The 27,558-nt window shown below is 45.7% G+C and overlaps 2 protein-coding genes across 4 annotated transcripts in view; both read right to left on the bottom strand.

Annotated features, from left to right (window-relative positions):
- The window catches only part of sned1 (sushi, nidogen and EGF-like domains 1), a 28,975-nt gene extending 14,863 nt beyond the window's left edge, over positions 1–14,112 (bottom strand). For all 3 annotated transcript variants that reach the window (XR_013844218.1, XM_080002632.1, XM_080002631.1), the window contains exons 1-4: positions 13,536–14,112; positions 8,122–8,409; positions 6,379–6,519; positions 538–700 (exon numbers count right to left, since the gene is read on the bottom strand). Coding sequence is in view for 2 of the 3 variants with exons in the window: in XM_080002632.1 (XP_079858758.1) it covers positions 538–700; positions 6,379–6,519; positions 8,122–8,409; positions 13,536–13,754 (811 nt within the window). In the remaining variant the exon portion in view is untranslated. The remainder of the gene's footprint in view (positions 1–537; positions 701–6,378; positions 6,520–8,121; positions 8,410–13,535) is intronic.
- Positions 14,113–15,794: 1,682 nt separating this feature from the next.
- The window catches only part of crocc2 (ciliary rootlet coiled-coil, rootletin family member 2), a gene marked incomplete at both ends in the record, with an annotated part of 40,753 nt that continues 28,989 nt past the window's right edge, over positions 15,795–27,558 (bottom strand). Inside the window, 11 exons of the mRNA XM_079997642.1 lie at positions 15,795–15,878; positions 16,448–16,627; positions 17,137–17,268; positions 17,637–17,837; positions 18,326–18,475; positions 19,171–19,611; positions 25,144–25,298; positions 25,382–25,502; positions 25,788–26,372; positions 26,645–26,812; positions 27,119–27,278. Of these exons, the coding sequence (XP_079853768.1) occupies positions 15,795–15,878; positions 16,448–16,627; positions 17,137–17,268; positions 17,637–17,837; positions 18,326–18,475; positions 19,171–19,611; positions 25,144–25,298; positions 25,382–25,502; positions 25,788–26,372; positions 26,645–26,812; positions 27,119–27,278 (2,377 nt within the window). The remainder of the gene's footprint in view (positions 15,879–16,447; positions 16,628–17,136; positions 17,269–17,636; positions 17,838–18,325; positions 18,476–19,170; positions 19,612–25,143; positions 25,299–25,381; positions 25,503–25,787; positions 26,373–26,644; positions 26,813–27,118; positions 27,279–27,558) is intronic.

Here is a 27,558-nt window from a genome sequence, read left to right on the forward strand (position 1 = left end):
GGTAGTGGAATTTAGTCCGAATGTTTATCCGAACCACGGCATTAAATGAGGTAACATCCAAAGAGACTCAACCAGAAAACACTGTTTAAGATATTTTACTGAAGTCACAGCGGTTCTTGATGAATCTACACAATATTAGCATATTTTAAATTCACATATTCATTCATTCATTACTGTTTTGGAAGGAATAGAGGATAAATTCATGGACTTATTTTTAGCGTTGTAGTGTTTCCAAACCTTCAAGAAAAGCCAACATTTCAAGAAGTTGTTTTCAAAGAGATACTGGGCATCAGAGTTCAAGTTATTTGTCACATACATAAACATACGGTGATACATACTGTATATATGCTGTGATTTTGAAGTGTAAACTGAAATATATGGAAGACATCTAACCTGGAGACACACCAAACCACAGAGAGAAATTCAATTAAATGCAATACTTATTGAATCTGCAGCTAGATATAAATGCTGGGATGTTGAATTGCAATGTCCCTGACAATGTGTTTGAATAGTCAGCCTCCCAGTGTCGGGTCTTACCGGTGTTGTTGCATCCGCCCACCTCCACCTGTGCGTTGTCAATTCGGAACACCCATCTTCCGGGGTAGCCCACGTTGGTGGTCCCCTCCACATCAACCACGTCATGCGTGCGGGAGCCGGGAATATTGAAATAACGCTTACCGTCACCAGCATTGAAACCTGCCTGGGAAGATAGTCAGCGTCAGACATCACCAAAGACCACAGACGTATTGTGTTGGGGAACAACCCGTTATCCTGCGTTTTCGTGCTCGTAGTCAGGAAAACGAATCTGTTGAATTGGGTCCCGGAGCACAATTGCCCAACTTTTTTCATGTTTATGTAAATAAAGGGTGGTGGGGGGGCGAGTGAATTTCATTCATAGATACAATTTAACTGTATATAAATGTCAGCGTTTATTTATGATGTACTGCATGTATAGCTTAGTTTTTGTTTTATAAATATTATAATGTCTGGTTATAGAGCTCAAAAGTGACCTCCTACTTTTCGAACCACTCCGTTTCAGGAGGTGAATTTTCCATTCATTCACACATTTCAGAAAGTCCATATTACAAAGAGTTTTAGTGTAAGCCTGGAACCAAGCCAACCAACTACTTGATGAAACGTGACCATAAAACCTTTAATTCATGGCAAAAACAAAATTGGCAAATGGAAAAGAAGACAAATATACAAGACTGTGTAAATAAAAAGGAACTACTCATCCCATAAACCACTGCGATTGATACCTTGATCTGCAACCTAACGATAGTTAGCTTTAGTTCCACTGTCTAGCTTCGTCCTTATTGGCTTCCCCCGCGTGCATGCGTGCGTTGCCTAAAATGTATGTACAGGTACTCCTCACTTAACGGCCGAGTTCCGTTCCTACGTCCAGGTCGTAAAGCGAATTGGACGATAAGCGAGTTACTTCACGGTAAGGGGCCGTGGCCATTGCGAATGCTAGTGTAGTGAATACTGACAGACTGCAGGAACAAGACTGAGAACGGTGATGAGATGTATATAGTGTATATGTATATAGTGTATATAGTGTATACAGTATATATAGTGTATATATAGTATATATAGTATATATAGTGTATATAGTATATACAGTATAGTGTGTATAGTGTATATAGTATATAAAGGATGATGCGTGATGAGATGCTTGACTCTGAGACGCGCAGCACGCAGTGTGCACACTGTGGTATTGTACACAGAGTACACTACAGACTGGTCAGAGAGCTGGTTGTAAGTCTGAACGGTCGTACAGGTAGGTCGTTAAGTGAGGAGTACCTGTATATATATATATATATATATATGAAATACATATATATTAAAAACTATATATATATATATATATATATATATATATATATATATACACTGTATATAAAAAAAATATATATTAAATATATTAAAAAAAAAATATATATATATATATATATATATATATATAAAATATACATATATACATAAATAATATATATATGAAAAAAAACATACAGTATATACTGATCAGAGACAACATTAAAACCACTGACAGGTGAAGTGAATACCATTGATCATCTCGTTCCAATGGCACCTGTCAAGAGGTGGGATATATTAGGCAGCAAGTGAACAGTAATTTCTTGATGTTTATTTGTTGGAAGCAGGAAAAATGGGCAAGCGTAAGGATCTGAGCGACTTTGACAAGGACCAGATTGTGATGGCTAGACGACTGGGTCAGAGCATCTCCAAAAGGACAGGTCTTGTGGGCTGTTCCTGGTATGCGGTAATAAGTACCTACCAAAAGTGGTCCATGGAAGGAAAACCGTTGAACCGGTGACAGGGTCATGGGCGCCCGTGGGCTCATTGATGTGCGTGGGGAGTGAAGTCTAGCCCGTCTGGTTCAATCCCACAGATGAACTACTGTAACACTAATTGGTGAAAAAGATAATGCTGCTATGATAGAAAGGTGTCAGAACACACAGTGCATCACAGCTTGCTGCGTATGGGGCTGCGTAGCCGCAGACCGGCCAGAGTGCCCATGCTGACCCCTGTTCACAGCCAAAAGCACCTACAATAGGCCCGTGAGTATCAGAACTGGACCAGAGAGTAATGGAAGAATGTGGCCTGGTCTGATGAATCACATTTTCTTGCGTGTGCATAGTTTACCTGGGGAAGAGATGCCACCAGGATGCACTATGGGAAGAAGGCAATCTGGCGAAGGCAGTGTGATGCTCTGGGCAATATTCTGCTGGGAAACCTTGGGTCCTGGCATTCAAGTGGATACTACTTTGACACGTACCACCTACATCTTATCTTATCTTATAAACATTGTTGAAGACCAAGTACACCGCTTCATGGCAACGGTAATGTCCTATGGGAGTGACCTCTTTCAGCAGGATAATGTGTCCTGCCACACTGCAAAAAATGTTCGGGAATGGTTTAAGGAACATGACAAAGGTTCAAGGTGTTGTCTTGGCCCAAATACCCCAGATCTCAATCCAATGGAGCATTTGTAGGATGTGGTAGAACATCAAGCCAAATCCATGAGGGCCCCACCTCGCAACTTACAGGACTTAAAGGATCTGCTGGCAATGTCTTGGTGCCAGATACCACAGGACACCTTCAGAGGTCTTGTGGAATTCATGCCTCGATGGGTCAGACCTGTTTTGGTAGCACAAGGTGGAGCTACACAATATTAGGCAGGTGGTTTAATGTTGTGGCTGATCGATACATACATACATATATATACAGTGTATATATATATATATATATATATATATATATATATATATATATATATATATATATATACACTACTCCCAAAAAGTTAGGGATATTTGGCTTTCGGGTGAAATTTCAGGATGAACCTGAAATGCACTATAACCTTTACAGGTGAACTTAATTTGACCTTCTCTAAACTTTTGAATGCACATGTCCAACTGTTCAATGTTCAGTACTTTTTGCACAACTTGCTGTTCTCTAACAAGGAGCTGAACGGAAAAATTCACAATAGGTGTTTGATCCATGAATCGACCAATACATTTCCTGGTTCAATTAGAATTGTTATTTAAACAGTCCTCTTCATCATGTTGTTCACATTTTGACATCACGAGACCAAGACGACACCTAACAACTGATCAACAGTACTTCGCCATTGTGAGGCTTCAAACAGGATGTTCTCAGAGGGAAGTGGCCACTGAGCTTGGAGTGTCACAGAGTGTCATCAGCAGGTTGCAACAGAGATACAGACAGACTGGAAGAGTCATAGAAGGGCATAGAAGTGGACGTCCTTTGGCCACATCCCACACTGATGAGCGCTTCATTGTGAACAGTGCCCTGCATAACCGGATGATGAATGCCACTCAACTCCAGGCACATTTAAGGGAGGTGAGAGGCACCCAAGTGTCACGTCAGACCATTCGAAATCGTTTACATCAGCGTGGTCTGCGTGCTAGACGACCTGCAAGGGTACCTGACCACACCACCAGGCACAGGCATCATCGTCTTGCCTGGGCCAGGGAGCATTTACGCTGGACGAGGGACCAGTGGGCCTCAGTGCTGTTCTCTGATAAAAGTCGATTCACGTTGAGCAGAAATGATGGCCGCCAATGATGTCGGAGACGTCGAGAGCGCTACGCATCAGCCACTGTTGTCACCAGACGAGCCTTTGGTGGTGGTGGTGTTACAGTGTGGGCAGGTGTGTCTAGTCAATACAGAGCTGCCCTACACTTTGTGAATGGTACAGTGACAAGACCATACTACCTGAATAACATCATTAATCCAGTCATTGTGCCCCTGCATGAACAACACAGGCCTCATTTCATCTTCATGGACGACAATGCTCCAGCTCATGGAGGTGGCAATATTAGGGAACGGCTGCTGGAGACTGGGGTACCTCAAATGGAGTGGCCTGCACCTTCTCCAGACCTGAATCCCATAGAAAACTTATGGGATCAGCTGAGTTGCCGTGTAGAGGCTCATAACTCTGTGCCCCAGAACCTCAATGACCTGAGGGCCGCCCTTCAAGAAGAGTGGGGGGCCATGCCTCAGCAGACAATAAGTCGACTTGTGAACAGCATGAGACGTCCTTGTCAAGCTGTAATTGATGCTCAAGGGCACATGACAAGTTATTGAGACATTGACATTTTTTGTTATGGTATATAACACCACTGTTGTTGGCTTTTGTTTCAGTAAATTGTTTGAGATGAGAAAATCACCATTGCATGCTTCTACTTAAATGCCCTACTTTCATGATATAATATCACTGTAGCGTGAACTTTTTACATATTCCATAAATTTCACCCAAAAGTCAAATATCCCTAACTTTTTGTGAGTAGTGTATATATATATTTAAATCTGGAAAGGCCCGCATCAGGGTCACAGATTTGGGCTAATTGTTTAGGCTAGTCCCCTGCTTTGGGGACCCCCATTGGGGGCCTTTCCTTAATGTAATGTGACAAACGAGGCATCAAATCACATATACACGTTGAGACGAACACAACGTGCCAGGCACGTCCCTCTCCAACAAAGGGGTGTGGCTTACCGCTGACCTAGCCCTCACCCTAAGCCTAACCCTAACCCACACCTCTCCAGGAGGAAGAAAAATAGGAAAGGAGAGGTGAAAAGAGTAGAGACGAAAAGAAAGGAGAGAAGAGGAGGAGGTGTGGGTTAGGTTAGAGGTAAGCCCCGAGCCCTTTGTCGCTGAGAGACGTCCCAGAGATGCCATTTCACGTCATTTGTCACATTACATTAAGGACAGGCCCCCAATGGGCCAAAGCAGGGGACTAGCTTAAAAACTTAGCCCAAATCGATGACCTTGATATGGGCCTTTCCCATGGACCAGTATATATATATATATATATATATATATACACAGTATATATGAATTTAGCAATACAAGCACACAGGGAAGCCAATGCGGATGAAGCTAGAGGGCGGAGCTATGGATAACTATCGTTAGGTTGAAGGTCAAGGTATCATTGCAATGGTTTATGGGATGAGTGATGGCTTTTTGTGTACACAGTCCTGTACTTTTGCCTTTTTTTCTGTGTTTTTTTTGTGCATTATAATAACAATTTTCCGAAACGTGTCAATGAATGGGAAATTCACTTCTGGAAACGGAGCGGTTCAAAAAGTGTGAGGTCACTGTTGAGCTCTATAACCAGACATTATAATATTTATAAAACAAAAATGACACTATACACACAGTATATCACAAATAAACATGACATTTATATACAGATAAATTGTATCTATGAATGAAATTCACTCACTGGAAAAATCCTTCCAAAGTCCTTCCATATATATATATATATATATATATATATATGAATGATATTTCCAGGGTGTTATTGTTATATTGTGATACTTAATTAATTAATTCGCTTTTAATAACAAGAACCTTTATTTTGAACGAGGGACAGTTCCTTCCTGTACTTCACCTGTCATTCAGAATTAATTTGTCAGCCATCACATTGTTGATATTGGTATTCAGCCTATCTGGCTATTTGTTTGTGGGCCGGATATTAGGATAATAGAGCGGGAAAGGCAGACTATTGGAGTTCTGGTTGACGTTTTGACCATAATTTAGTTTTTCGGGAGTTACTCCCAATGTATTTTGTTGGAGTTGTACCGTCGGCCCCAGGGTACGAGCTTGCAAGCCAGGTTCGTTTGCAAAGCACATGGAGACCTTTGTGAGTGGTCTTAAAGAGAGGACGTCAGGCCTGTTCATGGATGACACCAGGATGGGTTCCCAGACCCTGTAGGCCACATTTGGTTCCCGGGCCCTATCGTTGACACACCTGAATGAAAGGAAGCCAACTCCTTATTCACGCTGCATGGGAGAGCTGAGTGTAAAGTAAATTGGCCGTGTGATCTTACCTGCGCCGCTATCCCGCCCAGCCCTGCTGCGTCCCCCCCGCTGGTGGCGTGCATGCCTGTCGTCCACGTGACGTTGTGGTACTGGAAGATGGTGAAGGAAAGATCTCCATCCGTGATGAGGATCACTTGGAATGTATTAACCTGCGTAAAGGAGGAACATTCCATTTTGAATCTTGCTGGGGGCAAAGTCACTTCCTGTGTGCCGATAGCTGCTGTGGCAAAATAGACACGCGAGTGCCAGACTTTTTAGCATCCTGAGCACTACCGAGGGCTGTATGAGTAGGGATGCACTGATTTATCGGCCATACATCGGTATCAGCCGATATTTGTCTTATTGACTGCCATCGGCCTATTGGCAAATTAGATTACATTCACAGATGGCAGTGGCCGACGTTTATCTGATGTGTCACATCAATTTTGTGTTGGCTAAATGTTGTGTTGGTTATTTTACAGTCTGATGCCACGTTCACATGGAGGGGGAATGGGATAACGGCACTTTCTGAACAGCACGGGGGAGCAAAGGGGCGGTAGGACGGAAAAATGAAACAAGCGTGACAATATTTTGCTATGGTGATGTAAGAAGACTCCAGTAAAATAAATAGAATTTGTGTCTGTTTTTATATATAAGAATTTATACAAGTAATGACCTGGAGCTGCAACCATATCCCCGGACCAACCGCGCCACCCGGGACCACCACGTCCAAATCCTCCATCTGCTTCCCCGCTACAAGCACCAAACAGTCTCCATATAATTAATAAATAGAAAAAACAACTTATATATTAATCCATATTTTATCAAAGCCATTTAAGTGCGATATTCCAGAGAAAACGGCATCTACCGGGTCTGTTACCGCAGCGCAAAACTCCAGCAGTCGCAGCAGACAGACGCAGTAGTTGGCTCCTTGCATTCTCCATGTCTGTAATAGCTATGTAACATCCGGCTGCAATTCCGTCGCAGAGGACGGCAAAAAGTTAAAGTATTTTAACTTTGATTATTGATTAGGTTATTTTAATTCTATTGCTTTTCTAATCACATTTACAGTTACATTAAATTACATTTAATTTATGTTTGCCAAAAATATTTATTGTGGGGGTGGTGTGGTTTAAGCAGCCACACCTGTCTTAGGCCTAGGTAATTGGGCCCAGGATCAGTGTGGCTGTCAGCCTGTTGCACATAAGAGTAATCAACGGGCAAAAGGTAAAACCCCCTGTGTGTGGGGATGGGGGTTTTACCTGCTTGTTGACAGGTGTGGCTGCGTAAACCACACCACATTGAGCTGTGTAAGTACTGAAAAATCCTTCTCGTTGAGTAGGTATTTAGTTTTGTATAGCACAGGCTTTTGAAACAGAAATTTTTCACATAAAGAATCTTTGCCTGTGAAAGAAGGTTATATTAACGGTTGTTCCATAAATTTGTATGATTTAATTTGTGTTCATTCAAACATAATGTGATGAAGGACTGAAAGACTCTAAAAGACTCTCTTTATAATGGAGATTTCTTTGTTTCCCTGGCACAAAAGGGGGAATAAATAACAGCTATCGGCTGAATTGTTATCTTAAACATCGGTATTGGTATTGGCCCAGAATTTCACAAATGGTGCGTGCCTAGTTATGAGCAAAAATTAGACTGTGCATTTTTTTACCTCACAAAATCAGTTCTCACTTTGAACATTGGAGATATTTCCCAAATGACGCATTGAAAAACACATTGACCTCATAGAACTGTGACTGTGTTACTCATACCGGCGTGACGGAATTTCCACCGAAGAAAGTGACTTGGTGCCACGTCGAGATGAGGGTCCACGTGGCAGTGAAGTTGGAAAATTCTGAAAAGTACATCCTGACGTCGTCCGTGGCCCGATTGAGGATGGAGGTGACGTCACTCTCCCTGTAGAACACCTTTCCCGCGCGGCGGTTGTCTACGTCCGCCCAGAATGGAGCCACCACTCTTCGGTCTCCGGCAATCGGAAAAGCCACCGGCGTGAACTGGGACACCTCTCTCAGGAAGGACACTAAGCCATTGTTGTTTACCTAGAAAAAAAAAATGAAGACATTATTCAATATCCCATTCTACGGTGTGGGTAAACATTGACAAGGTTGGATGTTTTGGAATGTCACGGCACCTTGAAACAAGACAAATTCAGTGCATGTAACCTCATACATGGTTTTTATTAAGTCTTTCTTATTCTGGTTCTGAACACATTCGATTAAACCACTATTGTAGGACTGGGATTCACTTCTATCTACCGGATACAGGCCTTATATTTGGGCAACAAATGGTAAAAGAAGAAACTCATTCACCTCCGTGGAGCTTAGGGGAAGAGGGAAGAGGTGGACAAACGTAGGTATTCTGACCCTTTGGAGCAAGCAGCAGCTCTGGGCAGGGGACGCCCCGAGAGCGGATGTTTGCACTTCCCATGTAGCGGACAGACGCTACCTTTATTCTGTCAAATAGCTGCAGCTGAGAAAACCTGCTTTCTGCTGCTCACACGTCTGCCAAGCAGTCACACCCGGACGGACATACGACTGTGTTTGAAAGTCCTCAGACATCTGCCAACAACAAAGAGACCGAGCGGCCGGACGCGCCCTCGACTTGTTGACATCTTTCCACGGTGGGAAACACACACTCAGCTTAAAAGCAGGAATGTTTATAAGAGGCTTGAATACACAACACAAAATGTGGATAATACTGTAGGTACTCTTGTCCAAAACATGTTATTGTTGCAATACACATAACTTCCAATATGTAAGAACATTATAAGCAACCACTGTTTTTAAAGTGAATTAAAATGGATTCTTAGTTGCACTTATGCTCGATAATATTCAAAAGTAATTAAAGTGTGCATGTTTTGACGAGACATCCCTTACCAAAATCAGGTGTGAGCCAGAAGGTGAGAAAGAAGACGTATGGAAAAAGAAAGATGGTAGGAAGATGTGAAATGTTTCAAGAACAGATGAGGTCTCAGTTCGCGCCAGACCATAGGGAGTGACTCTCTGCATAACACAAACACTGATGTTGCCAATGACCAATAACATTCTGTAATCTGAATTTATGGAGAAAGGCAGCACGTTAAAGAAGGCCCTCATTGTTGTTAAGAAGACTCTTAAGAAGTCACTAATCTCAGCTACAGCTACAGCTATCCTGTGAAAATTGACTAGCACAAAATCGCAGGAGAGAGGGCAATGAATCTGGTCCGTGGGGCTGAACCCAAATGAAAGGCTTTCATTCACAAAAACATTTCTGCTTCTCATCAGCAGGTGCAGATTTGCCCACTGTGCCACCTATCCTGTTTCTGCTGATGTCCGGTGTGAACTTGTTCTGCCACTGGCCTGTTCAAGGCCAGTGGCATGTGACCGGTGTCAAAGCGGCGTCAGACCAATGGAGCTTTGCTCCTGTACGTATGGAAACCATAATTTCAAGGACTCTGCTGTAAAAACAGCAGAGGAAGTTTTGTTTGGCCCGGCACAGGAGCTCAGTTAATTGCCCGACCGCAGTCTTCCCCTCTGCATGAGCGTGATGGGGTGAGAACGTTGTGGATGTGGGTAAAGAGACGACAGTCTGCAGGGGCAGGGCCCACAGGGGTCAGCCAGAGCGCCATCTGATACCGCGAGGATAGAGAGAGTGGGCACGGAGCTGCATAAAGGAAAAGAGAGGAGGAGGAGGAGGAGGAGGAGGAGGGACATAATCCACAAACTTCCCACACCCACTAATGAGTGACCTGTGGTGGCAGTGGTCTGGAAGTGGCCCATCTTACAGCGAAATTAGTGAAGGAAATCATGCTGAACACTAAATAGAGTTTATACTCCAATACTCCAATATGTTTAGTCCCCTAATCCAATCCCTCGGAGCATCTGGAACTGCTTAAATACATCTTTCTCTTCCTGTTTGACAGAGTGGTATTAAATATGGGAATATCCTGCGAGGGATGCGACCTGGGAGGGGGTTCAAATGGTTCCTGTTTGACTGAGCACCTTCTTTAGACGATGGTCAAATAAGATTTCTCTTAGGAGTATATTTACTTTATATTGTGATATGTTGTATTTCTATCATCACAGTTATGTGGAAGTCAGCTGGTTAAGTGTTAGTTTGTAATATGATGAAGGATAGAACCACAACATATTGGTGCCATCAATCAACCTGGTGAGAAGCCTCTCTCTCACCCACACACAAACACACACACACACACACACACACACACACACACACACACACACACACACACACACACACACACACACACACACACACACACACACACACACACACACACACACACACACACACACACACACACATACACACACACACACACACACTTTCTCTAGCTCTCTCTCTCTCTCAATAAGGCTACTTCCCTCTGCAACATCTTTGTTGTTCTTGGGGAAATTCTTTGGTTTGTTTGGGGCCAAGTCATTTATGGACTAAAATAAACTTTCATGGGGTCAAAGCCAAAGTAAATCCCTAAATTAAAAAGGTGCCCAAGGATCAGCTCAGGAAAACAGCAAACTCTCCGCCACCTCTCATCTAATTAGCAGATGAAGTGTTTGTACACTTGACCCATAGACTCAACTGAATTATATCCCAAAAGGGAGGGACACATTCAAGATCTCCTGACCAATGCAGTACGCTAGTACAATTCACATAATGTATGTCACAATTAATCTAGATTTATGGCAGTTAGATAGATGCTGCATATGTACATGTAAACAATGTTTGTTTGATGGTGGCATTGTCGATTAACCGTAGATTTCCTCCAATTAAATAATTTGGAAAATAACATTAACAGTTCACCATTACAATAATAATAACATTACATCAAACATAAATGGTGGTTTCCAAAGAGGTTGCGCAAACTCCAAGGGTTGAACAGCAGATGAGCATTAACAGATGTGCAATCTGTGAGCAGTGCAGTTATGCTACGGCCTTGGCACAGTTACATTATCCTTTTCAAATGGATTTGGGTTCCATTAATAGCACGGGCAAACCAAATGCTTAGAAAATTATGAACTAACGTGTTACGTAAATGGAATTTGCATAATGTGCTAAAATCTGCAGTTGGCATGAGCGAGCGTTTGTCCATCTTAAATTAATGCCTTTGATCATAACCATCTACTCTCAACATCTGCTTCTAAGCTTTTGTTCTTTTCCCTCTGACCTTGGACGTCTCCCTCCATGTTCTTTACGCTGGCCATCCGTAAGATTAGTTAATCCACAAATTGCATTGTTTGGAAGCCCCTAAGACACTTTGCAGATACATCTGTGTTCTGTTAGAGGGCTTGGTTGTCTCTCCGATAAAGCAGCTGGAGGGGTCCGGGGGGAAGACCCCTGCCGTGTTATCTGAGGCAGGGGAGCTGGGGGAACCGGAGGAGGAGATGGTGGAAGAGGAGAGGACCCAGCAACATATGAGAACTTCCAGACGCAAACCACAACAACGGGACGGCTTGGTTGCCAGGAGGTAGGAGTTGGAGTAGGACGGGAACAGGAGCTAGAGGGAGGAAACCCGGGTTTGTAATGGGATTTCGGGATTTGCTGACGGGACTTCTGAGGCCATCCGGTCGTCATCTTCCACGACCGAAGCAGCCCTCAAACCCACCTTTACGAAGAATTTAATTAGGAAAATACTTAAGGTATGGGTAGGAAGATAGTTCCAGAGTCCCACTGCAGGAAGGGAAAGGGTTAAGGGTTCAACGGGAGCCGCGGCGAGTGTGTTTCAAGGAAACACTTTAAAGACCCTGGCTTGCTAAACAGTTTCAGTTATGATAATAGCATGAGACATTCAGAAACAGCCCGAAAAACGGTTTGGTTGCACAGCTTCCATGTGGAAATGGCCCAAAGGCTTGGACTGAACTCGTGGGAGAAATGTATTCACATGAATTTGCCCCTCAGCGTTCACTGAAATATCACCTGTTCAAAGCAGCTCTCTTGTGGCAAAGCCCACCATGTGGCTCATATGGTTTATAGCAGATGTTTAATGGATTCAGGTGAAGCATTTAAAACGAGCGTGACTGTAATTTCAAGTGCCTGCCACAAGCCTTTATGTCTCAGATGCCTACAGAATCGCTGTCCAACTCCAATCTCCAGCTAGCTCTCGCACCGTCAACCGCAAATCACCTTCTTTGACAGTTTGACATTGAATATGATCTAAGATTGGGAGACGGAACAAGTTGAAACTGGTCCTCTCTGGTCTCACTTCAAGATTGTCCATCAACAAGTGGGTTTCATCTTTGGAATCCTTGTCCCCCCCCCCCCTGACTATTTAATTCCAACAGCTGTGATATAGAGTAGCTGCAGACTATTGAGATCACACATTTTTGGGATGACACAATGGTCATTAAAGCCATTCTCACCACAATAAAATTAGCAGCAATTATATCACCGGTGTATTCATGTACTGGTAGCGCGTATGCAAGCCATGTGCGAACCATGTGGAGAGTGCGATATCACTGCATTGGGACATGACCTCACTATAAAGCGGTCTAAACGCTTAGATTAGCAACGCGACCTTTGACCCTGCCCATTGTTGCCATGGTATCTCAGCCTCCACTCCACTGTGTTTAAACTGGCTGTGGGGTGCTGGTGGTGGTGGTGGGGGGTTGCGGGGAATTTAAAGAGAGTGAATGTGGATGCAAAACCGCAGCAGGTGGTGTTGATTTAAAGGGAGCTCTGCCTTCCCGTGCGCTGGAACCGAACCCCCCATACATGACAGCAGCAGATCAAAGTGCGTTTAGCTTTGCGGTGCACGAAAATCCCTGTCAAATCGTTCAGCTCCCTCCCCGTGCGCTGTCGTTAGTATCCCCGGCTTCACACACACACATTCTACCGCTCTCTCTAAAACACAAACACTCACAGATGCTCCAGATACAGTAAGTCAGAACACAAATAGTCATTTCCCTCTTACAGGTCGTGTTCGGCACACATGACACTCCTCAGGGTGCAGAGAGACCAGATGTAAAGTGAGGAACGTGTCCAAAAGAGTCATAACTCCATGTTGATAGAACATTGATCTAAAATTTATGATAGACCCAGGAAGACATTCTCTCTCTCTCTCTCTTTCACACACACACACACACACACACACACACACACACACACACACACACACACACACACACACACACACACACACATACACACACATACACTACTATTTACTCACATAGAGTGCCGGGTGTCTGTCACCAAAGAAGGGGAAAGCCATGGTGATCGTCACCAGCCCGGAGCCCCCGTCGTCCTGGGCGACAGTCTGCCGGTCGCCGTGGTCCAGGCCGAAGGGGTAGAAGTCCTCCAGAGGGACGGCCGACTCCACCCTGGGCAGGACGTCTAGGGACAGCAGGGTGCAGAGGCAGGGCAGCAGGGCTCCCAGCGCCAACACCATGGCCACCTCAGCCACCCGGGGATGGAGCTGACAGTGGGCACCACGGAGCAGAGGAAGAGGAGCAAGACGAGGAGGAGGAGAACACACACCTGAGACAGCAGAGCACAGGAGAACCAAGACGAGACCCCCTGATCACCCCCACAGCAGTCCCTGGATCCTCTTCTGGCAGCTCTCTCTCTCTCTCTCTCTCTCTCTCTCTCTCTCTTTCTCTCCCTCTCGGTCTCTCTCTCTCTCTCTGTCTCCTCTCTTGCCCTCTAGTAGTTAGCTGGACTCTCTGTCAGACAGGGCAATGCTGTAGATTCCTTGCATTTTTTTTTTTTTTTTTTTTTTTTTTTTTTTTTTGAGGGTGTTGGGTGCTGCTGCAGGAGCTGCACTCGGTCTCAGAGAAATGAAGTAGAGAGTGGAGAGGGGGAGCCGGGTTATTCAGCTGAGATTTTTTTTTTTTTTTTTTTTTTTTTACTTTTATTTTTTTTTTTTCAACAAGCGATTTGGTCCCTAATGGTTTGCTTAGAAATATCCTCAATAAAAGCCCTATTCTGCCTGCCAAAGGAGTTCTTTCAGTACTAGCCCCACCCCCCCCACAGGGATTCACTACCTTGCATAATTAGCCTACCCCAGCCAATGGCCGCAGAGAGGCTGGTAACTGGATAACCACGGGGCGGATCTATGATAATCAAAGGGCTGCTTTAAAGAAACTCTGACAAGACTCTCTCCTTCTCCGCGAAAACTCTGACTGTGTACAGTTACTCGGGCATACCAGAGCATGTTCTACAGCCAGGAGACACACATGTTCGCTCTTATGAAAACACAGCGCTCCAGTCAAAGTATGAGGATTATAAATAAAGAAAGGGAGTAGTTCTTAGATTGTGAGGTAATACTTCCCTAACACACACACACGCACGCACGCACGCACGCACACACACACACACACACATACAGAAACAAATAATTTCGTTCAGAAAGTCATAAAAAGGGTGGCTTTCTGCCATTAAAACTTTCACAGAGACAGTTCTCAGATACATCAAATAAATGAGGCTTCTCAGATTCTTATGATTTAATGTTGCTCAATCAGCGCCACAAATGTCCCTGGTAATTAGATGCCACCATAGTTGATAAAAAAAAAATAAACTCCAAGATTTTATTAAAAACAATCATAGGCTTTTTATGTGTGATTAACATCAACTGCTATTTAGCAATTTATGCACAACGATCTCTTTCAAACAATCATCAATGAAAATACACTTTAAATCAATACCTGTAGAAAACTGTTATAAATATTTTGATTTAACTATTTGTTTTCACGTTTTCACCATAAGGGTGGCATGATGTTGCATTGACATTTCACTGCATATATGTCTGAGAGTATGCATATGTATGTGACGAAAAAACCTCTTGAATCTTGAATGAGGAAATAAACAATAAACTACACAAAGAACATGTCATGGTGAAGTACATGATGAGGATGATGATGATGATGATGGTGAATATTACATCCTGCTTAATCAATGAAGTATTGGAAAACAGTGCCAGCCGAGGAAACATTTCATAACGTTTCCTGAAAAACCAAACGGAAAAAGCGCTGACTGTGGCCAGCGAGAGAAAATCCTCAAAACAATTTGGCACATCGAGTGGACACATAAACAGAACTTCCATTGTTTGTTGTTGTTGAGTTTTCCTGCAGATTAATGTAATCCAGTGCGCACATGTGTGTGTGCGCGCGTGTGTGTGTGTGTGTGTGTGTGTGTGTGTGTGTGTGTGTGTGTGTGTGTGTGTGTGTGTGAAGAAGCAAGTGCTCATCATTTGTGTTTGTTTGTGTGTGTGTGTGTGTGTGTGTGTGTGTGTGTGTGTGTGTGTGTGTGTGTGTGTCTGTGTGCGTGTACGTGCGTGTGCGTGCGTGTGTGTGTGTGTGTGTGTGTGTGTGTGTTTGTTTTCTGTAAAAAGTGGACGTAGCCTAAAATGTGCTGATGTTGGGATACTGTCAGGACATTGGATGTGGAGGACCAGAGACGCTGTGTCTCTCACTCAGAGGTTACTCGGGGCTTACATTCCGGGTTGGAGCATCTTGTGGATATAGGCCTGTCGCCTCCTCAGCTCCTGGTCGAGCTGCTCCTTCAGAGTCAACACCTGTTGGTGAAAGAGAAACAGAGGCTTGAGAGGACAGCGAAAGAGAGATTGGACGAATACGGTAAACAAGAGCAGTGAGCAGGGATTCCATTCTCAGAAATATGTGCAGTTAAAGTGGTAATCCGTGAAAATTATTTTGATTACAAATCCCGTATTTGATACTTTATTCATCTTGTGCGTTATAAGAATCAACCATTAAATGTATTTGCAATATGTATGTTCTCCTCAATAGGCTTTTTCTATTGTTAATGGTGTGGTCCGCCACCAACAACAATGAGAGGCAGCTGTGGTGAATTTGATAAACCGGTGTAGCTAGTTGGGCAGTAAACTGTCGATATGGACAAACATTCACAAAAAAGAGCACCCTCAGATTGAAAGATATCTCGACCACCTTAAGTGACCAGGGAAAAAACAACTCCACCGATCAGTAGAAGGTAAACTTTGGAGAAAAGAACGCGATCATCTTAGAGTGAAGACGAGGGTACAACCAGATATTTCAGGGACTTAGTTGTAGTGTAATCCACCCAACGCAGACAATCTCATGGATTTGCACTTTAATACTGTGTTACCTGCTCTTCCAGGCATTTGACCCTCTGCCGATGGGCTTTCTCCCTCATCTCCAGGGCGCGCTCCGCTTGGAGCTGAGCACCCCTCAGCCGACTCCCCTCAGAGTCCATCTCCTGGGCATGACGCGCCATCACCTCAAGGAGGTGCTGCGCGTGACACTGCTCCAACTGGGAGATTTGGGCCTGGGCAGAGTTTAAAGAAACGACAGTTAAATTACCATTCTTGTTCTAAATAGTGCTCAGGCTTAACAAATTGATAACAAATGATGAATTTGATAATAATTAGTGTTATATAATAATTTTAATATGACATATTATGCGCAAATATTTGTGACTGAGAAGTACATTATTAGTGATAGCGCTGATTCCAGAATTCAAACAATACCACATTGTATGGCTGGCAAACATTTCTCAGGAATGATAAACTAGATTGTGTTTTTGTGATTTTTTTTTCCATCAATAATTGTCAGTGGAACACTTTTTATAACTCATGACTTTTAACCACTTTGTGGACACAAAGCTCATTACATCTTGCATTACTGTGATTACTAATAATGATTACTCAATGAAAAATCTTTCCAATAAGATAATAAATTCATTATTGTTTCCCTAACTCCTAGAATCCTTTCGACTCAGTGCTCTGATCGTGCACGACACATCTCCAAATACCTGCCGCTGCCGTGGCCCCTCACCTGCAGACTCTGCACCTCGAGCTGCCTCTCAGCCACGGCGTGCTCCAGGCGCCGGACGCTCTGCCTCAGCTCATCCGGCTCCCGGCCCGCCAGCGCTGCCTCTTCCTCCCGCCGCAGCCGCTCCAGCTCCACCTGACACGCGGCATGTGGGAGTTCCATTATAAAACAACTTTTACCATCATCGGCTCATGTGCCTCCCCGTAATGCACGCAGCAGAGTGAGCTCGGGGCCTCGGCGTTCTCACACTACACATGCTGTTCCATCATCATTATTATAAGGACATTAAAACGGATAAGGCGGATGGGGGGGAATGAACAGCCTTGGAAAGGAAAACACACTAAAAACAATAAGCTGATGAAAAACCTTCTCGGGCCCCTGCGCATATATTGATGAACAGTCTACGGACGTATCAAGGCTGTGCATTTCCATCCGTAGAGACAGATATTGGGATCACCTTTTTAAAATACGAGAACAGGGACAGAGCATGAATGATCACGAACCTTCTCCAGTGTCTTCCGGAGTGAGGCCTTGTCCTTCCCCAGACGCGTGGCGGCTCTCTCCAGCTCGGTCCTCTCGCTCCTCAGCTCGTGCAGGGACCCCTGCAGGACGCTCACCTTGTCCTGGAGCTCGTCCTTCTCCCTCTGCAGCTGCTCAAGGCTCTCCTGGGCCTGGAGCTCGGCCTCCTGCTGGCGCTTCAGGGCCTGAGGGGGCAAACAGCCAGGTAAACCCTTCAGCGTCTATCTATCTATCTATCTATCTATCTATCTATCTATCTATCTATCTATCTATCTATCTATCTATATACTACTCTCCCTTCGAGCTGATTGGAATTTTTTTACATATTTTTCTACATTTTCTCAAGTCACTCCTCTCACATTCCTGGCTTTTCTCTCAAGGTGTTAAACGTGTCTAGTGTTTATGCAAAACATGGGTCAAACACGATTGGCTGCTTCCCAGAATCTGCCTCACACCTGTTTCCGCTATACACCTCAGCCAAGACTCATTTGCTTGTTTTGTGTGGTGTTTTCGTTTCGGAGATGAACAACACGTTAGACAGCTTTCAACCAAACAGCATTTAGAACAAGAACTTGAATCCAATGTTGTGGGACCTCTAGTGTGAGACTCAGTTCTATTAATCAGACTATCCATTTATTTTCAGAAGAATGACACTGCTGTCGGCCTGATAAACCTCTTTCAGGGTGCTGTTATGCTTCTCCAGTTCCGAACTCCCCAGCTCCAGGTCCTCGTGGGCTTTGTGCAGGTTCTGGACCTGCTCCGTCAGAGTGTGGTTCAGCTTCTTACTCTCCGAAAGTGCATCTCGGTTCTTATCCAGATGTTCCTGTGGGAGAGCACATTAAGATATAAGATATATTGGAAGAGTGCTGCACTTTGAGCCACTGGCTTTTATCAAAACACAAATGTGCACTCGGGGTCACCCTCCCCTGTAATTCTCACCTTCCACCATGTTCTGTCTCTTGCTAGTTCCCTGACAGATTTTCTGCAAAGTTGCAGGAAAGAGTTTGGACTATTTTTCCCCTTTTCTTTTTATTGGCATGAGCTGACAGGTTTTTAAGCAAAATAAAAGAGATTTATACCGAGCGCGCTGTGTTTTTGTTTGTCCAACATCTTTAAAATGCCTTCCCAAACTAAGCTCTGAAAGTTCTCTTGAGGAGCTCTTGGAGAATTAATGAGCTTGCCCAAGCATTTTATTGCACCGTCCTTGAAGTTCTTCAGGAAAGCCACAGCAGCAAAGGTAAACAAAAAAAATCCACAACTAAAAAAGGTTTCGCAGCCTCATTTTAAATTAAAGCGCCGAAATGGAAGCTTGGCTATTCATCATATTTTGAAGTTTCAATTAAACATCCTTAGCTGGACTAAGTAGAAACCCTGAAAGTATACAGTGCGCATAATTTTTTTTATTCAACAGACCCGAGTAAATATTATTCTTCATATTTCGTTCTGCCCCGTTGCATGTTTCTGTACCAGCCGACCACTCATCAATTCATCAATGTGATTAATTTTTGGAAGACAGACCTGCAGCAGCCTCCGGTCCTGTTCGCTGGTGGTCAGAGCTCTCTGCAGCTGGCCGTTCTCCTCCTTCAGGGCTCCGGTGTTGGCCCTGCTGCCGCAAAGAGACCTGGACAGGTCACCGAGCTGCTCCCTTAGCTGGCTCTCCTGCTGCCTGGCCCGTTCCAGCACCGCCTCCAGCCTCTCCTCGCTGACCCTCAGTGCCGAGCAGCAGTCCTCACTGTCTCCCAGCTGCCTCCTCAACTCCTTCAGCTTCTCCTGCAGCGTCTTTGCTTCGGCGTCCAGCTCCGCCGCCCTGAGCTGGGCCCGCTGTCGCTCGCCCTCCAGGGTGCACTGGTACAGCTCCAGGCGGCCGGCCCGGCTGTCAGCGTCCGCCAGGGATTCTTTCAGCCTTCGCTGTTCCACCTCGGCCTGAGCCTCCGAGCCCTGTGAGCGCTCCAGGTTCTCCTGTGGAGCAGTGGCACAGAGACCCTTTCATGATTGTACTGGTGGGTCCCTTATAGGACAAGGGAATAAGTCATGGTGTCATATTGTTGTGAAATCAAGCCATTTTCATATTGTTATGGACAATTCTTTAGATTGATCATGATTAGAAGGTGTGGCGCTTAAAAAAGGTCTCACTGTGAGGATTTTGTAAAAAGTTTTGTAAAAGGTTTTGGAATAAAAGTGTTAAAAACTGGAGTTTTGTTATGATCTGAACAGTAGTGGCTAAGGAGTTATGCAGTCTGGTTACTGCCCCTAAAAGTGTCCTTGAGCAAGACATTGAATCCTTTATTGCTTCCGAGGGCAGGATGGCGCTTCCATGGCTGCCTTTGCCATCAATGAATGTGTTTGAATGGGTGAATGTTAGGCATAATTGTGACTCACCTTTGTGTTCCCTGGACTAGAATGGGCCCTTTGTGAAATTTCTTGTTGTAACATACTTCATATTAGCACAATAGTTCAGTTATATTCAGTTATATTTAGGGGTCCAGCACCTGAAGGGGGCGGAGACCGCTATTGTTTTTGTTCATGAAAAATGTTCAAATGAATGTAGTTTATATTCTTCCTTAATTGTAATTAGTTGTAACAGAAAACATCAGATTACACAGTGACAGGCGCATTTATTATCATTAACCTTTACTGTGTTTGAAATCAATTAGGTTAAGGTATTACCAGGAGTCAATTGGACTAAACAAAGCGCAGTGTATTAAATGTCATAAATATATACACATCTGAGGACACTGACCCGCACCAGAGTAAGTTCTACAAAATAAAAACCCCAATAACATCACCGTCAGAATTTATAGAGATTCCAGAGATATCAACTTATACAATCTTCCTGAATTGTATTGTTACTTGTAACAATAACTATAATAAATTACACAGTGCAAGGAACATGTATTTATTGTGTTTGTGTTATGAAATCATATAATTCTTTTTGTGTTTTTAGGTTCCAGATGGCTCTAAGAAGCCGACATTCCAAGGCAGCAAAGAGGCGGTGGGCAGAATGTGCAGCTTGAGAGGTCAGCCACTCTCCTCTTTAAAAAAAAGACTGCTCTCTAAAATCTCTAAACAAAACTCCAACTCTAAAACAAAAAACAAGGACTGCAAGAAACTCTGAAATAATGACTCGAAAAAACACCCAAAAAAGAAATTGCAACAAAATCTCTGGCAAAAGTTAATGCAGATAGAATGCCTTTAAATATACTGATTGATTGAACATTAAATATTTCATATTCAGTCAATCGGTATATTTAAAGGATAAACAAGATGTAAGTTAAATGAGATGTGTGGAGAATCAACAGTATATCATACTGTTGATTCTCCACACATTTCGGCATTAAGGCTCATTTAATCGGGGTGATGCATGATTTGGAGGCTCCAGCAACAAGCAGTGTCCAGCTGACAGTTTGACAGCAGAACTTAAGAGCAACATCCAGAATGTTTTGACATGGACAGTAAGTGACCTTGATGATGTTTTGATAAAAGTAAGTAGCCTTTATCAGGACATGAAAATGTCTCCATCCATCCATCCGTCCATTTTCCTCCACTTATCACGGTCACGGTGGCAGCAGGCTGAGCAAGGAGCTCCAGGCCCCCTTCACCCCGGCAACATTTTCCAGTTCTTCCTGGGGGACCCCTAGGCATTCCCAGGCCAGCTGGGATATATAATTTCTCCAGTGCGTTCTGGGTTTACCCCGTAGTCTCCTTCCAGTTGGACGTGCCCGGATAATCTCCAAGGGTAGGCACACAGGAGGCATCCTGATCAGATGCCCGAACCACCTCAACTGGCTCCTTTCGACACGAAGGAGCAGCAGCTCTAAGGCTCTAAGCCCAGCCACCCCACGGAGGATACTAATTTAGGCTGCTTGTATTCGCAATCTCGTTCTTTCGTTCACTACCCAAAGCTCATGACCATAGCTGAGGGTTGGGACGTAGATGGACTGGTAAATTGAGAGCTTTGCCTTCCGGCTCAGCTCCCTCTTCACCACAGCGGTCCGGTACAATGCCTGCATCACTGCTGATGCCGCACCGATCCGCCTGTCCATCTCACGCTCCACTTTCCCCTCACTCGTGAACAAGATCCCGAGATACTTGACCTCCTTCACTTGGGGCAGTAACTCGCTCCCGATCCGGAGGGAGCAATCCACCATTTTCCGGCAGAGAACCATGGCCTCAGACTTGGAGGTGCTGACTCTTATCCCAACCGCTTCACACTTGGCTGTAAACCGCCCCATTGCGCGCTGGAGGTCACAGTCTGATGAAGCCAACAAAACCAACAAAATCATCTGCAAAAAGCAGAGATGCAATTCTGAGGTTCCCTAACCGGACACTCTCCTCACCTCGGCTGCGTCTTGAGATCCTGTCCATGAATGTCACAAACAGAATCGGGGACAAGGGGAAACCTTGGAGTCCAACACCCACTGAGAATGTGTTTGACTTTGTGCGAACACAGCTTTCACTTTGGTTGTACAAGGCCCGGATGGCTCGTAGCAACGGCCCCGGTACCCCATGCTCCCTCAGTTCCCGCCACAGGATCTCCGGAGGGACACAGTTGAAAGCTTTCTCCGGGTCCACAAAACACATGTAGACTGGATGGGCAAGCTCCCACGCCCCCCCAGCAACCCTGCAAGGGTAAAGAGCTGGTCCGCTGCTCCACGTCCAGGACAGAATCTGCATTGCTCCTCTTGAATCTGAGGTTCGACAATTGGCCGGAGCCTCCTTTCCAGCACCCTGGAGTAAACCTTTCTGGGGAGGCTGAGCAATGTGATACCCCTATAATTGGAGCACACCCTCCGGTCCCCATTTTTAAAAATGGTCTGCCACTGCACAGCTACTGTACCCGACATCCACGTGACACTGTCAGCCAAGACAGCCCAACAATGTGCAGGGCCTTCAGCATCTCAGGGCAAATCTCATCCACTCCTGGCGCCTTGCCACCGGGAAGCTTTTTCACTGCCTCAGCGACCTCTGCCAGGCATAAGGATGAGACTTCCCCAGAGTCTTCAGACTCTGCCTCTTCCCCTGAGGATGTATTGATCGGGTTCAGGAGTTTCAGCCAAGCCCGAAAGGCCTCCTTCTTCAGCTTGACGGCTTCCTTCACCGCTGGTGTCCACCAACAGGTTCTTGGGTTACCGCCATGACAGGCACCGACTACCTTTCGACCACAGCTCCTAGCAGCCGCCTCTGCAATGGAGGTTTTGAACATGACCCACTCGGATTCCATGTACCCAACCTCCCCTGGGATGCGCGAAAAAATTCTTCTGGAGGTGGGAGTTGAAGACCTCACGGACAGGGGTGTCCACCAGGCGTTCCCAGTTCACCCTCATTACACGTTTGGGTTTCCCATGTCTGTCTGGCAGCCCCCCCCCCCGCCATCTGATCCAACTCACCACCAGGTGATGATCAATTGACAGCTCTGCTCCTCTCTTCACCCAAGTGTCCAAGACATAAGGCCGCAGATCTGATGACACGACCACAAAGTTGATCATCAATCTTTGACCTAAGGTGGTCTGGTACCACGTATACTTATGAGCCACCCTATGCTCGAACATGGTGTTCGTTATGGCCAATCCATGACTAGCACAGAAGTCCAATAACAAAGCACCACTCCGATTCAGATCAGGCAGGCCATTCCTCCCAATCACCCCCTTCCAGGTTTCTCCATCGTTGCCCATGTGAGCGTTGAAGTCTCCCAGTAGAACTATAGTGTCCCTAGACGGAGCCTCTTCCAGGACGCCACCCACAGACTCTAAGAAGGCCGAATACTCTGAACTGGTGTTCGGTGCATAAGCACACACAATAGTCAGAGCTTTTCCCTTAGCAACTTGTAGTCGCATAGAGGCGACCCTCCTGGTGCCTCTCACCCTGGGCAACTCCGGAAAAGGAGAGAGTCCAGCCCCTCTCCAGGAGTTTGGTTCCAGAGCCAGTGCTGTGCATAGAGGTGAGCCCAACTATATCTAGTTGGTACCGCTTCACCTCCCGCACCAGCTCTGGCTCCTTCCCAGCCAGAGAGGTGACATTCCACATCCCTAGAACTAGTCTACGATGCCAAGGATCAGCAGGCCCAGGCCCTCGCCTTTGCCCGCCACCTGGCTGACATTGCACACGACCCCAACGCCTATCCCTGCAGGTGGTGGGTCCACAGGGTGGTGGCCTCATGGTATTTCTTCCGGCTGTGCCCGGCCGAGCCCCTTGGGTCAAGGCCCAGCCACCAGATGATCGCCGGCGAGCTCCCCTCCCAGGTCTGGCTCCATGGGGAGGCCTGGTTTCCCTATTCCAGGCGAGGTACCAATGTTGTCTTGATTGTCGTTGCATTAGGGTCCTTTGAATCGCTCTTTGTCTGGTCCCTCCCCTGGGACCACTCTGCCTTGGGAGACCCTACAGGGGCTAATGCCCCCAACAACACAGCTCCCAGGGTCACAGGGACACACATACCCCTCCACCACGGTAAGGTGGCAATTGCTCAGGGGTGGGTGGGGGGAAAATCTCATCTCATCTCAACCCTTGCAGGGTTGCTGGGGAGGTCGTGGGAGTTTGCCCATCCAGTCTTCCTGTGTTTTGTGGACCTGGAGAAGGCTTTTGACCATGTCCCTCCGGGGATCCTGTGGGGGGTACTGAGGGAGTATGGGGTACCAGGGCCGTTGCTACGAGCCATCCGGGCCTTCCATGAAAATGTCTCGTAGAATAAAATACATTTTTCTAGGAAGAGATTATATTGCTGTGGTGGATGGGGTGGCCCACACCTGATGCTCGTTGGTTGGGCTAACGAGTATCAGGTCTAAAAACCCCATCCACACACCCATTCAGGATGGGAGCCCTGTGTCGTGACATGTTCCATCTTCTCCTGGCTAATTCCACCTAGCCTCATCTCTACAATAAGCTGGTGTTTACAACCCCCCGGTCGTCTGTGTCTCTGTGCCAGAGGTCCCTGAAAACGCCACTTGGGTGGCGTATGGTGGCCAATCTGCCTCACTGGCCAGTGTGGCAGACTGAGTGAGTGCCAATGAGTGAGTGCTGATGAGTGTGTGGACGGGGTTTTTAAACCTGATGCTCGTTAGCCGAACCAACGAGCATCAGGTGTGGCTGCTCAAGCCATCCCATCAACCACAATACCAGAATTGCCAAGGACACAAACCATCTATAATCCAACATTCAAATAAATGTATGCTGAGGTGTTTACTGGCTGCATGCAAATGACCACCAACGTCAGATTTGTTAAAAATATCCCCTACGTGTGTATTCCATTAAAGACATTTATTTAGTTGTACTGTATGTCATTTACAGCATTGGAAATAGGCCTTAAACATCATAACTTCACCCACATCACACCGACTAGCCTGGACACTGTGTATCGCTGCCTGCAGCTATATTTTAAATTATGAATATTATGACAAGTATTACAAATTCCCTATGATACTCGTGATATTGTATAATTTCATGTTCGCTGGTCCTAGTCCTTCATATCCTTTTTCCTTATTCTTGAAAATATCATACTTGCAGTGCCCTGGATTCAGCTTTGGCTTTCTGAAGACTGGCCTTAAGTTTGGCCACCTCCTCTCCAAGACTCCTCTTCTCCCTGTCACCATGTCTTGCTGCCTCCTCCTGCCTGGAAAGGGAGGTCTGCAGTCGCTCTGCCATTTCCAGTTTACCTGGAGGACAATGTGAGGTCGTGCATGCGTCACAGACAAAACATCATTTGATCATGACTTTAGAGATACTCTGGTTCCCTCACCTTCCTCCAGTTCCTTCAATGCCTTCTGCAGCTGCAATAGCTGAGCGCTTAACTTGTCCCGGCTGCCTCGGAGCTCTGTCAGCTGATGGCTCAGACCTTCTACTTGGCCTTTACTGTCATCCTGCAGATTAAAGATTAATGAGATTTAGTCTACAATACACAGCTGAATATGAATGTTCACAAAACGATATCAGGTCTGTTTACTTATGAGTGCAAAAATTTAACAATTTGTTATGTTCAATTACAGACAGACAACATCTGACAGGCAAGACCAATCCTGAAGTACATGTCACATACTGTAGGTATATAAGATATGAAAATGCAATGGAGGAAGTCTGTATTTGAGCTTTCACTACACAAAATGCCAGCATGTAAAGACATAAAGTGAAGGTAATGTGTGAATTACCCTTTCTCTTTGTGCATCCCTTAATGCCTGCTGAAATTCCTGGAGGGTTGTCTTCACGCTTTCCACATCCAGCTCATCTTCTTCACCACAGGACAAGGAGGACACTGGTCCATCAACCACACTGTTCCCACCTAGAGAGACCACAGTTGGGTCGCATCCTGCAGGCTCAGTAGCAGACAGACTGCACGGCCTAACCATACCCTTTACAGGTGGGTATGTCCTCCACGGAGACGGGGAACGTCTACGAGAACTGGGCGTGAGTGAGCGCCCTGCACGGCTGACACCCAGGCCATGCCGCAGGGCCGAGCTCAGGCCCCTGAGCCTGAGTTCCAGGTCTCGGCGGGTAGCGTCACCCAGGCCTAGCTGCTCTTCCATGGCCCTGGCTTTGCCCTCTGCTAGGCTAGCCCGCAGGGTAAGCTCCCTGGCCTGACCCCTTGCACTTTCTTCTGCTCTTTCCAGTTCGGAGGCTGCCTCCCTGAGTTTCTGCTCTGTGTGCTGCAAGAGAACCTCCTTCTCCTGCAACAAAACTCTGCTCTGATGCTCGGCCTCCTCCAGCTCTGCCACGCGCCGCTGCCACCCTGCGGCCTGCAAAAACCCAAAGGACAGAAGGAGATAGGGGAAGAACGCCAACGATTTTTATTTGTATTTTGCTAAGGCAATGCAAACAAAGCTATCCATCTAAGTGCCAATAATGGGGAAATGTATGGGGTATACAAAGATGAGATTATAGTTTGGTATGGTGTGGTTGATATCCTTCCCCTTCTCTGTGGATGTGGCAGGTACTATTTGTCTAAGAATGCAGGGAATGTTTGCTCTGGCACGCCGATCATGGATTCCACTCCCCGGGGGTGTTGTACCTCGTTCAGGGCTGCTTCTCTGCCAGCCTCAGACTCCAGGACTCGTTGCTTCAGGGCAAAGGCTTTGTGTCGTGCCTCCTCCTCTCTCTGCTCACCCTGCGTCAGCCGGGCCTGCAGCTCCGGAAGCTCCAGGCTCTGCCGGCTGTTCAAACCTTCCAGAACCTTCACCTGTCCACATTAAAGCCACACTCGCTAAGTTTGATGGCAAAACAAACACCAAACCGGCCATTCCACCCTCTTTCTCTCACATTCCCCCTTCTTCCCTTCCCTTAATGTGTACACACGGTTCAATTACTGGTAATTTTTGCAGCAATTTGGAGGTTTTAGACCCGGCATTGGCTTCAGACCAATGCCAAAATGCATGGCAAACGGAACTTGAGTGATTTGTCAACATTTCCAGCAACTAGCCGAGCAGTGATACTGTGAATGTTGCTGCCATCGTGTTGACCTCCAGTGACACTAATAAACCACCACCTGTCTGCGCAACTCCTGCAGCTCTCTGCGTGTCTGCAGGCGAGACTTCTCCACCTCCCTCATCGTGCTCCTCAGGGTGGTCACCTCTCGCTGCATGGAGTTCCTACACTCCTCCAACACAGACCTCTTCTGTTCCCTCTCCTCCACGGCACGCCGCAAACTGTGGAAAGTTATTTAAAAGTGAACCCATTGTGAAGGGTCAAAAAATTTGTTTTGTTTGTAAAGTTTATGTAAAAATGAGTGACGTGGCCTCTCAGTGCCTAGGTCAGTGAGGCAGAGCAGGAATAGACTTGGAATGCTTGGTATGCTCAGACTCATACGCTGACCCACTGTTTGACAGTTTTTGCCACTTAACAGAAGCCTGCGAGAACACAGTACTTGATGCTCTATGAACATAGAGAGAATAGGTTTCTGTATAAATGTGCCATATTATTTATGTA

This window comes from Zeus faber, assembly GCF_960531495.2.
Source record: "Zeus faber genome assembly, chromosome: 1".
NCBI classification, from domain to species: domain Eukaryota; kingdom Metazoa; phylum Chordata; class Actinopteri; order Zeiformes; family Zeidae; genus Zeus; species Zeus faber.